The 16,251-nt window shown below is 39.8% G+C and overlaps 1 protein-coding gene across 31 annotated transcripts in view; it reads left to right on the forward strand.

Annotated features, from left to right (window-relative positions):
• The window catches only part of LOC131107920 (neurexin-1a-like), a 250,969-nt gene that overhangs the window by 87,780 nt on the left and 146,938 nt on the right, over window positions 1-16,251 (forward strand). For 24 of the 31 annotated variants that reach the window (XM_078787439.1, XM_078787440.1, XM_078787443.1 and 21 more), the window contains 3 exons: window positions 582-605; window positions 1,639-1,800; window positions 8,649-9,090. In XM_078787439.1, the coding sequence (XP_078643565.1) occupies window positions 582-605; window positions 1,639-1,800; window positions 8,649-9,090 (628 nt within the window). The remainder of the gene's footprint in view (window positions 1-581; window positions 606-1,638; window positions 1,801-8,648; window positions 9,091-16,251) is intronic. The other 7 variants (XM_078787442.1, XM_058058403.2, XM_058058407.2 and 4 more) reach the window with 1 other exon arrangement.

Genomic DNA, 16,251 nt, shown 5'->3' on the forward strand with positions numbered 1-16,251 from the left:
ATGTGGAGGAAGCAAAATGAGCATTTTCCTCGTGCTGGGGGCAGGGCATCTTTTGCGTTCTCTCATTGCTGTCTAGTCAAGTGGTCCTCAAGTCAATCAATACAACTGAGACATGATTCGGTTTTGTTTAATCCCAGGAATTCTGAGAGACTAGATCGGTAAACACAAAAGCACCTACACAGAATATGACAATGGGCAAAGCGACGCTCTTCCCATTTTTATGTTTTAGCACCATTTCTACCAAAAGATAATGTATTTGTTTCAATTGTCTGGTCACATGCTGCAGGGGATGTTTCTAAACACACGGAAGAACATACATTAGAGTCCCCGATTGAGTTCTAGCAGCGGTCTGCTTTTTTCTTGTTAAAACATATTTTGCCCTTTTTCCTCCTCGTTACTAACATGCTTTGGAACAACAAACTAACATCATTCATGGAATGTGTCATTCTACTAACCAGTATGGTCTTTGCCGTTTTAACAATGTACTAACAGTATTATTTATGACCATCATATATGATTTGAGTAACAATCGTTATTCTGTTCACAGTTTTTAATTTCCTTTCTCCCCCTTTTCCACAAAGCACTCAGGCATTGGACACGCTATGGTAAACAAACTACATTGTTCGGTAGATATCATAATTGTTTCTTAGTTTGGGTTTGCCGTGTGTTTGTTTCTTTTTTTTTTTTTCTTTTTTACGATAGACGTCATTCACAAAAAAAAAAAACAGGTAAATTGCGATTGGTACTTTTCTGCTTTTAGCCTTTCTTACCTTTTTCATTTTGTTTCTTCATTCTGTTTATTTTATTCCTCCTCATGTTCTTGTTTCCTGTCCAATTTTGTCTGAGCTACCCATTTTGGAGCATCATTTCAAATATATGAAATAATAGGGATGCTTTGCTGTCTGGCCGGCCAGATTTACTTTTGTTCTCCAATCACTTTGCATGGCATGCCTTTTGACTACATGTTGCGTCAAACTGCCCATTTGTCAACATAAATGTGACAGTTGAGCTGTGGTTGTCTTTGGTGCTTCTCTGGTGGTTTTCCATGCCTTGTTGTGGTTTGGCAGTGTCTCGTATGTTACTGCATGCATCTGATGGACTGGCAAGCGTACTAGCATACATAACCCAATCAAAAACTTTTTCTTTTTGTGTGCAAATAATCAAAAAGAAAAGACAGTTGCATGCATGCATATTTTGTCTGAAATGTACTTCGTTCCTCTCTTATGAGGTGATTGCTCCTGTCATAGCATGTATGCCTCTAAACACTTAACGTAGTAGCACACTTTGATTTCTTTTCAAATTTCTAGGCGTACTAACACATGGCTAAGTTAAACTAACCCAGTTGACATTCTACTAACGCCATTTTTGTGTCTGCTAAACAATTTTACGTTGCGATACTAACACTTTATCCTGGATAGTTCACTAACACTAAAACAGCCTTCTTTTGGGGGTCCTCCAACTAATCATCTGGACAAAATATCTGTAGAAAACAAGAAAAAAGACACGCAAAACAGACATGAAAATGGGTTTCTGGAAGAAAAAGAGGAAAATGTCTGTAACTGGAAGAAAGGAAAGTATTTGCATTTTAACAATGTAGGCTGAGTGTAGTGTTTCCTCTTCCTGTGCTTTGTTGTTCAGGTAACAATATCCGTGGACGGAATTCTGACCACCACGGGATATACACAAGAAGACTACACCATGCTGGGCTCTGATGACTTTTTCTACGTTGGAGGGAGTCCAAGCACAGCGGACCTGCCTGGATCGCCAGTTAGCAACAACTTCATGGGCTGCCTCAAGGAGGTACAGTAAATACCGCTTACAGTAAAGGTGCAATCTGAGGCTCGTGGGGATTACGATATCACTTTAGGATGCAACAAAACCTCCCTCCATAGCAAGTGGAAGATATTTTGCATCCACTACCTCAGGCTGAGAACATTTCTCAATGTCCTACATCCCGAGTGGAGAAAAGTGGTCAAGTCAAGAGGATCAGCACCGCTACGTATATAATTCTATATTATTTACTGGCTCACATGTTCTAGTGAATGTAAACACCCACAAACGATGCATGTTAGGTTAATTGGAGACTCTAAGTTGTCCACAGGTGTGAATGTGAGTGTCAAAGTTTTATTTGTGTATATGTGGCCTTTTGATTGATCCGCCTCTCAATAAGTAGCATTCATCCCAGAGACTGAATCACCAATGTCTGGATGCTTTGTTTGGGCACTGTTGGCTGTATGATAACCAAGACAGTGTACAAAAAATCAGATGGATTTTTGGCAATGAGATTCGGCAAAAATGTGTAGTACCAAAATCGAAGTTCCGCTGCATGACTTGGGATTTGGTCCATCCACGACTTGGGATTTGGTCCATCCACTTAAATCAGACTTTGTTGCTTCTCTATGATGTGGTCTATAATGAGAAATGTAATTAGTCAACAGACCAGAAGAGGAATAATTCATTTCTCTACCATATGGTAGATAATGTATGCCATTCACATTCAACTGTATTTTTTAATATCCTGCTTAATAGGGTTTGTGACCTATATCATTTACTTAAGAACACTTATGGGATGCATAAAGATACCTAGCACGACGAGCCATGCATATATCATTCTTTCAGTCTTCTTCTCAGACTGGAGGGCACTTAATGAGCTTAAGGACCACATCTATACGTACTCAACAGCTTCTTAACAAGCCTAAATGATCAGTAAAGGCACTGTATTTCTTTTCGGTGACGGGTGTTGCCAAAAAAAAAAACGATTGGTGTTGGTGCTTTGAAGAATATTGCTATTGATTCCATTCCTTTGATACATGCAATACATGTGAGCTTCAACATAGTTGCATGTCCCGTGGCTGATGGATGACCTGTTCCCAAGTGGAAACATTTGTAACATTTGTGTGCAAATCCCAGTCAGTAGTTGCCATGACTACTGTGTTGGTTTTTGATGGCAAAACAAACACTTCATTATCACTACCCTACCTTGATGACAAATTAGCGCTACTCTTGTGCATCATTGCATCACAACCAAAGCTACTTCAATCTAAAACATGACTGTCAACAATTTGTTTGGGTTTATTATGCTATCTGCTGCCAATTCATGGCTTAATCTAGTAAAATTTCAGATGCACAGTCGTATGTCCACCACATCCACCGCCACACATATTTTCTTGTGGACAACATAGCACACAATCTCAACGTTGGGGCAAAAATATCTTTCTTCACTTTTAATGAAGCATTTATCTCAGATTCAATGTCACATAAAAGTTCATACAAATTGTGGGAAACAGTTGATGGCAATATTGGAACGTTTTATCCATCCATCCGTTTTCTATGCCCCTTAACCTCACCAGGGTGGCGGGCAAGAGGCAGTGTACACCCTGTACTGGTCACCAGCCAATCATAGGTCACTGTGACAAAGTGAACGAGTTAGAACTCATCACTTGTCCCTTTTTATTATATGATGATTTCATTGTTTATTGAAATTTACATCATTTATAATAGTACTGGTTTAATTCAAACTAAATTCAACAGCTTTAGGATTTGGGTTAGGGGTGGGAAATAACCACTTAACCACTTGTTCACCATGCGGCCAATTTAGTTTTATTAAATGTTAATTTATTTAGTATCCTAAATATTGTAATTGTGTTATAATGGGTGATTTGTTGTTTCAGCCTTGGAGGCTGTAGTGATGTAATGCTGTCTATTTTTTATGTACTGTATTGTATTAAAAAAATAAAAATGTCACCCGTCTGGACATACATCAAACCAGAGTTGAGTGCGCTAGCCATCATGCTAAAAGGCCGAGCTGTCACCTTTATGTGACTTTTAAGACTTCTTGAAGTGAGGTTGTGAGTGTATTCTCGACAGTCACATCAAATTAAAAGCACACCATGAATACATTTTGTGCTCCAGGCATACGGTTTCTTTTTCTGAGAGATTATAACATAACATTGCGTGTGTGGGTGACAGCAGTGTGCTGCCGTGAATTGTGCACTGAACAAATATGCACATTAGCACTCAAAACAGACACAATAGCGTCATCAAACCTTACCTTTATGCATTCACACAGCGCGTCAGTATTTGGAAACAAGGACGAGGTGAAAGAAGAACGGGGAAAAACATAATCCTGTCTGTGCCGTGTCAGAGAAAGTTAGCGCATGCACAGCACTGGTGCATTCAAGGACCGAGGACTGTCAAACAAAACGGGGAAGGTTGCTGCTCTCTGAAATATAATGAAACAAAACAACATAAACATAGAAAAATGGCCCGCCCAAGTGCTCCAGAGGACTTCCGGATAGGTCTGCATTTACCAAGTGCATGCAATCTGCAGCCTGCATCTGGATAAGGAAGTCTGTTAAGTAGTCAATTAAGTAGAAACAAATCAAATAAAAGCAAGCATACAGAACCATGCAAAACGTTTTTTTCTGGGCCACTAATTATCTGACGCTTTGGCATATATTTTTTTTTATTTTTTTGCATAATTTAACACAAGAATACAACATTATAACAACATTAATTGGTCAGAAAAGTTTAAAAAGCATAATAGGTCCTCTTTATGACCCTGCCAAATTGACCACAATTAATGTATCTGTATGTGAGGCCTGACCATATGTTATACATATTAGAAGAGGGGAAAATATTTATCACTTGCAACTATAGCAGCTTAGAAAAGAATGCAGAGACATTCATTATTTTTTGCAATAGGACTCATCTCAACATCGAACATTGTGTATTGTTTTGTACGTACAGTGGTATAATTAACGCATATAAAATCAGTCACAATGGATTTGGAATATAAATCAGTTGGGTCTCATCTCTTTTTATAGTGAGACACACTAGATATGGCTCATAATTCTCAAAGCACATACTATAAATTCCCATTGGTGGGATACTGTAGATGCATGTAATGGACATCATATGAGGTGCAAAACTTTCCACAATGGAAGTAATCCAGTTTGACCAACTCTATATACCTTAAGTACTTTTTTTATGCTTTAACCATAATATGACAAGCCTCCGCTTTCATTAAATATCACATGATCCCATGTAGTAATTTTCCAGTGCCGTTTATTGAGGTCAGTGTTTTAGTTCCAGCATTCTACCCGAGAGACTATTGTCAGCTTTCTCCAAGATCATATTTGTTTTGCTGAACCTCAACAAAATACTGCATTCCAAAAACACTCAAATGAGGCCATTCATGAATAACCCTACTTATCTTTTATTGGAAACCCTTTTCCTAAAACATTAAGAAATGTCTCATTAGACCATTGGATGTTGTTATTGGAGGAAAAAAAAGAAGCCTTGTCATTACTGCTCCACTTACTCTAGATACGCTTTCATTATGCAGATTGGATAATTATATGGTTATTGCTGTATCTAATTTGTTTAAGACCCATTACGGCAGCACTCTTCTTTCTGCAAAGTGGTCCGTGCAGTGCCCCCTCTTCACACAATGCCGCTACTATTTGCTTTGCGAAGATGCTTTCATCATTTTGGTTGTTGATTTACTTATATAGGCACCCTTTTAATGTGTATTATAAGGTAGGCGAGCATATTGTATGTTTTGATGCATAATTTACTTAAGTCTTGCAAATAGAACTAAGCGAAATTCGGGTTTGCACGGTGCACCGCTGCATGCTCTCTTTAGCATATTACCTCAGTATTGTGCCCTAAACACACAGCCTCCACGTAATGTAGGAAGATGAAAGCGTCATTCTGAATCATTTTGAGCATTTTTTTTTTGTAATGGTGCATGACACAGGATATTCTATGTGTTCTCTCAATGCAGACTTTTATTTGTGTCCTTAAAGGCACATGGATTCTGTTTTATGTTATTCAAACAATGGGGCTGAACAACATTTCATTGCACAAATGCTCACATTTACATTTTTAATCCCAAGGGTTGCTACCTGATTGAAAAGTTTTCTTTAGTCGTTATTTACTTGTGAACGTGGCTGTTCTGTGTTTTACAAAGAGCAAGTGAATTTGAGTACCAATGTGATCGAAACTGTAGAAAATGTCACGAGCAGGGTTGCGAGCTTAGCGATGCGACCCCAGGATGCAGAGAGCAGGACCAAAAACGTAGGTACAAGGGATTTAATGGCGTTTAAGCAATGTAGACAGCAACTACAGGCAAACCCAACACAAAGACAATGAAGCCACAAACGAAAGAGCACACACCTGAACTAAATAGGGAGAGTGGAAATTAGAGACAGGTGTGTGAAATGAGTCAGAGAGAGCAGAAGGGAACCAGAAAGGAAGTAGTACCAAAATAAGGGCACAAACAGAGGCAAGGAAGGAAACTATGACACATCGTGACAGAAAAGCTCATATTCATGCAACCTACTCAAATTAAATTGGGAATTACTATTGGTTGCAATATGTTGGGAACTTAAAACAGTCAAATGTCCTCCATCATGCAGGACTGAATGATGGTCTAACAGTGATATGTCTAACATTGTGCTTACAGTGTCCATGAAAAGGCAAGACAATTGTTTTTGTGTTTGGGTATTTCATTTCATTTCACATATCCATTGTCTGTTCTAAAAATTAATAAGTGAAATTAATTGCATTTGCCGCCGCTCATTATTGCTGTCTTGACAGCTCCTCAGCTAGAGTGAAATTCAGTGCCTCCTTTCTTCATCATTTTCTTCCATTTCTGTTACCTCCATCATTGTCCATGTCATTAAGGCGTCGTACTCATGTGATCATTTTTAAATGAATATGTTTTTTGTTACACGTTCACCTGACACAAAGAGTAAAACAAAAATGGTTAAATACGTTAAAATAAAGTAGTACTGTATTGCAGTCGATATGTACTGCGTGTATTTGTTGGCTAATGAGGTGGCAAACTTCCCGTTGTTGATTTTTACGCCGGCCTTCTCTCGTATTAAGCAGCCGCAACCGTGTTTCCTTCAACACGTTTAATATCTTTACATTCTTCATGCTTAATATAATTCATTGTCCTGAGTGTAAGTTGCTGTCCTTCTGGTGCATTGTTCATCTTTGGGGTGGTTTTTAATTGCTCGTTATGTTTTTGTCCATTTTCCAACTGTGCACAAAATCATAACTTTTTTGTTTGTGGCCTACTTTTGGTTTCATTTTGAAAAACAGATACAGTAAAGTCTCGTTATATCGATATTCTCGGGAGTCGGAAAAAATACCGATATAACCGGACTATCCATATATCCGATCCTGCGCCGAACTGCATTAAAAGTGGGCGGATCTTTGATATGGCATGTAATTTTCTCCTTGAGTTCATGGATTGCGTATCTAGCATGCTTTTGTACTACAATACATTTTGTACTACAGTAAATAAAAATAAACTTACGCTGTAGTGATTACCGGTTACCGGGACATAATTCACCCCGGAACATAATTCACCCCGGAACTATCGATAGGGAAGGTGTTGCCACCCGGAGGGGTAGGCGCGAGGGACGGGTGTTTTCCGCTGTGTGTGCTGCACTCTGGTGGTGGAAGTGTGAAAAATAAAGTTGACTGGAAGCAGCCGTTCGCCGTGTTCTTTTTTGGTATTGAAATCCTTAAGCAAAGATTGATTTAAGCTGCTTTTGTATCGATATAAGCAGACCAAATTGGCTGGCGGGAGATGAAAAGGGCATCCTAGTAACCGGATTATCATAATAACCGTGTATCGTACTAACAGAACTAATTATATCATAAAAGACTAGAAATTTGCCGGGAAATGAAAATAGTATCGTAATAAGTAGTAATTAGTTTTAACCGATATCGATATAACGAGACTTTACTGTAATCCAAATACACGGATGAACACAGTCGGCTTTTGCGGCCCACAAAACTCGTCTCTGGATCCCCGACATCACTTCTTCTCCGCCTCTTTCAGGTCCCGTAGGGAACACATTCATAGTAACACACGAGCATAAGTCTTATTTACGTTTTAAATGGCTTATTTAGTCTTACTGTGTCTACTACATTAGTGTAAAAGCTGAACAGACTATAGTGGCTATATCCTGGTGTTATGGCTCTGCAGGTTATATTCCTTCAAAACACACAATATTGTGTGTTCCCAATAGGGCTTCCTGAAAGCATTTTTAAACAGTCAAAATTCCAGCATCAGTGCCACTGTATATGTTGGCCAACATGCACTGAGATGTGGGAACTTTTATACTAGAAATACTGACAAAATAATAGTAAGAAAATATTGCACTTTACGTGATCATGGCTACTCTTAGTTGTTTGAAGCCTGATGTACATAATACATGCTGGGTGAAATAAAAGTACTATTTCACGCAAGTTAGCCATCCTTCACCATCCGTTATAGAGTGCTGCAGACTCCTTTCTCTGTGTGGGCCACATCAGATCAATTTTTGGGGAAGCAGAGCACAAATAAGAGTAAAACACAAATAAATAAATTCCCTCAGGCATCCTGGCTCACTGCACTAATTACTTTAATGGTACACTGGTCACATTTATTTTCCAATTAAATCCGACACACCTATAAATTGTAAACTTACATTTAGCGTTTTCTTTCACCATCCGAAAAATGGTAACCTAGTACATTACAATAAGTAAGATCTGCATCTTCCTTCTCCTTTTCAGACAGTGTAAGTGTAAATGTGTCAAAGTGCATTTGAAGGATGACTCCAAGGCGTCTCTCTTTTTCTCGTCAGGTTGTGTACAAAAACAACGATGTAAGACTTGAGCTATCAAGACTGGCCAAACAGGGGGATCCCAAGATGAAGATCCATGGCACTGTAGCCTTCAAGTGTGAGAACGTGGCCACTCTGGACCCGATCACCTTTGAGACGCCGGAGTCGTTCATCATCCTCAACAAGTGGAATGCTAAGAAGACGGGCTCCATCTCCTTTGACTTCCGCACCACAGAGCCAAATGGACTCCTGCTTTTCAGCCATGGGAAGCCAAAACAGCAGCCAAAGGATTCCAAAAGTCCCCAGACCCTCAAGGTGGACTTCTTTGCCATAGAGATGCTGGATGGACACCTATACCTGTTGCTGGACATGGGCTCAGGGACCACAAAGACCAAGGCAGTCAATAAGAAGGTCAATGATGGTGAATGGTACCATGTTGACTTCCAGCGGGATGGCAGATCTGGTAAGTCCAAATCATGCTTTGGAATAAAAAAAAAAACACCAAACATCTATATGACAGGCGTGGGAAATAACGTGGTTTTCCTTGGCTAAACCATGATGGTAAACCATTATAGTCATGATAAATTCTAATTGCTCATGGAGATGTTCACCGTTACCATCCCTGTTGTCCTTCATTAACTTTACCAGTTAATCAACCAACCAATAGGCAGCAGCTCTTCCCTTAATATAATACGCTTCCTTTACTGTGATAGCATCACAAATAAATACTGTTAAGTATTAATAAATAGTGTGAATGGTTGTTTGTCTATATGTGCCCTGGGATTGGCTGGCCACCAGTTCAGGGTGTACCCCGCCTCTCGCCCCAAGACAGCTGGCATAGGCTCCAGCACCCCCACGACCTTCATGAGAATAAGCGGTAGAAAATGAATGAATGAATGAAATGAATGTTTCAACAAGTCATTAAAATATGATCAATACTTGATACTCCTACAGGCTGATATCATTATCGGCAGAAAAAAAACAATACTGATATGACTTGGAGTATATATAATATAATATATATTTTTTATCAGCCAACCGATAATATCAGGCAACCCTAATTATATCTGGGATTGAAGGCGGGGCTCTGTTTTTCAATTTTGTGGCTTTACTGTATAGCGTTCATGTTGGTTCCTGGTGGAATATGGCCGATTATTATCTTTTTAAATGCATATTTAAACAAATGTTGCATATTTTTGTCTACATTAAGTATTTTTAAATGTAAATATCTCTAAATGAAGTAAAATGCACTCAGAACATTTAAAGACATTATGATTTGTAGTATTCTATACTGGTCAGTAATGGTACCGTAATATTTGATCGCCAGAATAACATGCTTTTATTGCAGACTTTAATTATTTCACAACAGGCCTGGTATTTCATTTAAGCAGTTAACTACTTAACCACTGAAAATCAACAAGTCTTTCCTCTGCAAAAGACAAAAGCTTTGTTAATTCAGCAAGAATTTATGCAGAGTGAATATGGAATGTATGTCATGTAATTGAGTGTTATGACAGTCTCACTCTACCGTTGAAATTGTGAACCTCAGAAGGAAGAAATGCATTTAGCAGCAGACGCTTGGTTTTCTCACTTGAAATGGGGCTTTCAATATATGCCATACGTCAGCCTTCCAGTCATCTTTGCCACAATATATTTTTTGACCCCAATCCCGACGTGTCCCCTAAGCTCAGATTTGATGCTCTGGTCCCTTTTTGATTTGGTTATCTAAGCAGCAATTTGTTAGTATGTGCTTGGAGCCAAGCCCTTGCAATGTCATGCCATAAATTAGATGTACTCCTTGACCGTTTTCCACTCTCCAGCTCAAGAGTTTGAATTTCGCTTTCATTATAGCCTAAAGCAAGACCAAGGTTTGAAGAAATAGAGCTACATTTGTAAAATAGTGGCTTTGCGTTGCAATTCAGGTGTAATAAATGGAGATGGCTTTTCTTTGCCGTTTTTTTTTTTTTTGTAATTACACTTTGCTTTGCTTTGCAAAAGGACTGATTAATGTGTCTTGGACTCAAAAATGACACGGAAACAAAAGCAACATCGCTTTTATTATGGTGGGTCAAAAAAGATATTTCCTACATTAGATGGCGCTCATTATCCGTCTTGCCCACAGATACGTCCTACAGAACATTGAGTTGTGCTTTTTCTAGTCACTGTTCTGTCTACCCTGTCTACGTTTCCATGGAAACAAGAGGTAGTGTCTCCCAGGACCGAGACAGTTGCTGCACGGTGCTGTGCTGAGCTGTGCACTAATGACATTTAAGAATAATTTATCTTGTTTTCATCAGTCATAGCATCAGGGCTTCCACACTAAAAGGAACAAAAAAGGTCTCTTTAACATCCTGAGTGAGAAGACTCACAAAACGGTTAGCCTTGCGACTCAAAGTTTCCGTGTTTTCAGTTGAAACATTTCAAAATTACCAACGCTGTTTTATGTTTGCCCCCCCACCCCCTTTTTTTAATGCCAAACAGTCCTTCAAGTGAGCAGCACTCTTACATCTCACATTTTCTGTCTTGAGATTCATATAAAGTTCAGAAGGAAAAGCATTATTGTTTGATGCGCTGCTGAGCTCAAATGGAGGCATTGCATTTTTTTGCACTTTTTCCCCTTCATTCTGAAAGCCCCCATGCAGGGTTCACTCTCACAGAATCATTTATGCTTCAATCAATTGCAGCCTTTGTGAGCAGAACTGTAAAATTCACATTAGATTGATTTTTTAAATGTAAGTTAAGTTGTGGCAGCATTAACTGTTGCTGTCAGTACAGTGGAAATACCGAAGAAAAACACACGGCAGAAGAGGTCGAGATCGATGGTAGACAGATAGACACTAAATTAAAGGCTATGTAGCAGAGTACAATAGTGGAGTACAATAAGTAATGAATAGCATGAAAACGAGCAGAGAAGTTTGCTTTAAAAGCATAACACCTTCCAATTATCACAACTGTATTTTCCCGTTGGGCGTCTTACTTTATTTTATTTTTATTATGTAATGATTCACTTGAAATGTTACTTGCAACATTTGCCTGCACAGCCAGTGAAGGTTGTAGCGTGACGATAGATCTGTTAATATGTCAATTCATCTTGCTGTAACCAAACAAGATGTAACAAAAGTCAGCCAGCATCACAGAATAGACTGCGTTCACCAATGGATGCTGCAACATCCAGGATGATTATTTACCTATAACCGCCATTATTGGAGAGAGGTTGCATGCCCCCGTTTTCACAGGATACTCTTTTTTTTATGAAAATTATTGCAACACATGTCTCATGTTGTCATTATTTTCATTATTATCTATCTCTTTTCTTCTTCTAAACGGGGAACCATTATGCTTTTTCCACTTTTCTGACCAATAAATGTACAGTAAAGTCTTGTTATATCGATATCGGTTATATCGAAGTACTGCTTATTACGATGCTATTTTCATTTCCCGGCAAATTTCTAGTCTTTTATGATATAATTAGTTCCGTTAGTACTATACCCGGTTATTATGATAATCCGGTTACTATGATGCCCTTTTCATCTCCCGCCAGCCAATTTGGTCTGCTTATATCGATACAAAAGCAGCTTAAATCAATCTTTGCTTAAGGATTTCAATACCAAAAAAGAACACGGCGAACGGCTGCTTCCAGTCAACTTTATTTTTCACACTTCCACCACCAGAGCGCAGCACACACACCGATTCCCGCACTTCCTGGTTCACAGGTCATGCTCAACCCGCCCCACATAGCTGGCCAAACACATGCCTGCAACAGAAGAACCAACTGACATAGCATACACACCTATTCCAACGAAGACACAAGCGTACAAATACATGTATTTAATTGTGTTGTATTCAGATATCTTTTTATCGCTTGCAATAATCACTGTTTTTCATATGTACATGCTGGCGTACGTGGTTTCTCTCGTGTGTATAGAATCTATACACACGAGAGAAACTCGAAATTCTTTTTTGGTATTGAAATCCTTAAGCAAAGATTGAATTAAGCTTCTCGACATTGTTCTATACTATAGAACATTGTCGAGTGCATTATTGCCCACTTTTAATGCAGTTCGGCGCAGGATCGGATATATCGACAGTCCAGTTATATCGATATTTTTTCCGACTCCCGACAATATCGATATAACGAGACTTTACTGTAGTTATAATGTTACATTCTCCTGTTAAACGATGCCAAAGTGTCAGATAATGAGGTGTGCACATTTGGAAGTGAGCCCTGAAAGAAGTTTGGGATGGCTCAAAACCCTCGGTTTCAAAAGGCGTGGTAAAATGCCTCTTCGTGATGTCACAGAGGGGTGGACTTCCTTATATTGCTGGACCGTTTTGGCAGGAAGCCCATATGAAAGGAAATACAGCTGGAATAGTTGCACATTCTGCAAGATCTAAAGTTTTCTGTGTGGGTTATTGTGTGTAGCTGCTCTATAGGAAACCACAACTCAATACAGAGGGTTGAAAAACTAGCACAATAGGTCCCCTTTAAACATTGCGCTGTACACTGATGGGGTGTTTAAGTGCGCTGTGTATTTTAGACTTTTAGAGGAATCTGTCTTTTTTTCCATTTTTTGCAAAAAAAGTACCAAATATTTTTGTCAAAGATGGTGAGAAACTCTATTGAATCCATCAAGAACGTAATTGTAAGCATGGAAGTAGCGTCTTTTACAATAGGACTGTAATGTCAAGGTTCCTTGGTTAACACAGCTTGCAGGGGGGGACGGTTTAATGGCGACACATAACCGATAGTGAATTGGACCAGTGTGTACTTGCAGTTTAAGTTTACAATAAAGGTCAAGTGAGCAAGTAGACTGCTCTAAAGATCCTCTATAATGGACAAGAGTGAAAGTGCATCCACTCATCTTCGTTTGCTCATTTCAGTAAAGGTAAAAGTATAAAGTATATTGCAAATAACAGCAGCAACAGAGCCACTTTTTTAATACATTTAAAGAGCAAATTGCATTCCTTTTTTGCACCGATAGCCCTGTTGAGTTCATTGTAAACAATAGCATGGGAAGTGTAACAGCTGGGTTGCACAAGCAACATTTTAAAGCGCTTACAGAGGTAGATCAAACTGCTGGGTGTTGACAACCCATGACACTTCCAATTAAGCTACAGCCATTTTCACATTCACATCATATTAGAATTGAATATCTGCTCGGATTAAAGTAGTTATTTACAGGAAAATCATAAAAATCTAGTAGGAATGAGAGTCAGAAAGCCAAAACAAATGGTACAATTAGCTAAGTTTCAGATGTTCTATTAATACTCCAGCACATCACTGAAAAGTGCGCCAGAAGAGCCAGATGTAATTATCTGCAGCCGGGTCTTCAATGAGCAACACTTTGAGCTGCATTTGTGACAATAGCGGATAATGACTCTGCTCTATTTATCTGAGCTGGCTCTTTCTGCAGGAAGGAAGTGAACGGGCGTGAATGAAATGGACTCCGGCTCTCAGACAGCATCTTCTAACCTCAATACATTAGAGACGCTAAGCGACACTGCTTTTACGTGAGAGCTTCTGGGCTGAGTGCTGTGGGTCACAGAGATAGTACATGAGCATTGCTCTGTTGCGAACCCTACTTCCTGCCGCAGCGCAAATACTCTTATAGCACACATACACGTAAGGAATATGGCCACACATACTACATGCGCATATACACACTGAGCAACACATCTTCGGAGCTCTCTCCCAACAGAGAATCCAATCACACAGAGATTTGGCCGTATCGTCCTAACTGGATTGTAGTAATCCCGGGTTTAACACATTTTGGGGATGTGTGCGTGGGGTTAGAAGGTATCATGCCAAGCTGCGCCTGGCTGCTGATGCAGGAAGTGTGAGAGCTGTCTTTTAGGATCCGTGACCTCTACTTTTTTAATAGCAAGCCAAACCTTTTGGAAGCCTTTGGAAGTTGGCTGTAAGAGGAAGCATCATCATCATCATCATCATTAGTCTATTGTGCACACTTTGATCACGCTTACTTACGATCTCGGTTTATCCTCTGCATAAGTCTGCAGATGTTGCTATTGTGCTTCTTCATCTCTTCTCTTATCTGTCATTGTGCTCCCCTCCCCGTGCCCTTTCCAGACATCTTTATCTCCATGTTCCCATCTTGTAGTAGATCCATCTCCTCCTCTTTTTATGCTCTGCAGCATTCACACACACACACACATATTGCCCCTAACCCTCGGCTATGAATAATGTTCCAAACATAGTCCTAAAATGTGTGCGTTACGATCCTCCGTGCTCCTCGCCTGGTGATGGCACACGTCCCATGAGATTCTTTAGTGCCTTCTGACAATGTAGCTTGACCGTGTTTACACACTTCCTTTACAGGACTGTGACAAGGAAGCAGAGCACTCTGAGCCCATCTTTTAAATATGCTGACATGCTTTCGTCTCCCACTTGCATCAATTTAGAAAGCCAAAAACATCCTAGTTAGATTATTCATGCAATAATTGCATTCACATGTTGGATGCGTCTAACGGAATGTAAAGTCGTTCAGTGACGATGTTTACTCTTTGTCGGGGCTACAATGAACAACTTTGATATGCCAACAGAGAGTCGGCTCATTTGGTTGGCATCCGGTATGTCTGCCATACCGATTGCATTGAAGGAATAGAATACGTACATGCCAAACCACCTTGAGCTTCCCAAACGGTGATATCTGACAGAGCACATAGAAATGGTGGATGGACGCTCCCGTCACAAACCACACTGACCACACGGATGTTGACACTTCAGTTAAGTACCTGCTCTCATCTGAGAAAAAGTTTCTTCACTAATGAGTTTGATGTAGTGTGCTCATTAGCTGGAACCTGAAGGGAGCTGTTCATTCTGGCTGTGTGGCGGGCGGCTCTTGCCAAGTGTGCAAAGCTTGGAAGTCACAACAGATGTGGCTAGAAAGAGCAGGGGCAGCGGGTGGCAGCAGGGAAGCACTGGAACAGATGCCCGGGGCTAAGACCCTGAGAAAGGACTACAACATGTGAGTGTGACCAGGTTAATAATTTCCGCTCGGGGTCCTTCAATGTTTCTCGGTCAGTGTATGCAAAACATTGCTGGCTCACCTTGAATATTGAGAACATATGTATATTTAACAACGACCACCTGCTGAACACATTTTTAACGGCGTATGTATAGTACGTATAATTAAACGTGATTCATGCATGGTAATATTTGGTGTAATGAAAAGTGAAAGGTTGCGGTAAGACCCTGATAAAATTCATGTGGGGTTTGAGGCTTTTTCTTCCAACACAAACAGTTTGAGGAGAAAAGTAACTTAAAAGCTCTGCTCCCGTTTCACAACAAACAGTGGGGACATTTGGCTGGAGGCAATAAACTATTAGCCCCGTCATATCTTCCGTTGCATGCATCTGCCACTCAAAATGCAAATTATTATTTTATGGCAATTTATTTTGGGACATTCTTAACCTATTTCTCTGCCGCTCTCCCCTGGCAGAAGCATGCTGTATAGATTACCGGATGAGGGCAGTGAAGGCAGCAGCCATTAATTAAAGATCCTGAACGAAAAGTAACAGATCCATATACAAATTAATCACCCGGTCCGATTCCCACAGTAAGGCATTCCCTTCCTCAACTTTACAGTCCAGTCATGTCCTCTGT

This window comes from Doryrhamphus excisus, linkage group LG20 (assembly GCF_037039965.1).
Source record: "Doryrhamphus excisus strain RoL-2023G ecotype Guam linkage group LG20, RoL_Dexc_Guam_v1.1, whole genome shotgun sequence".
Classification (NCBI taxonomy): domain Eukaryota; kingdom Metazoa; phylum Chordata; class Actinopteri; order Syngnathiformes; family Syngnathidae; genus Doryrhamphus; species Doryrhamphus excisus.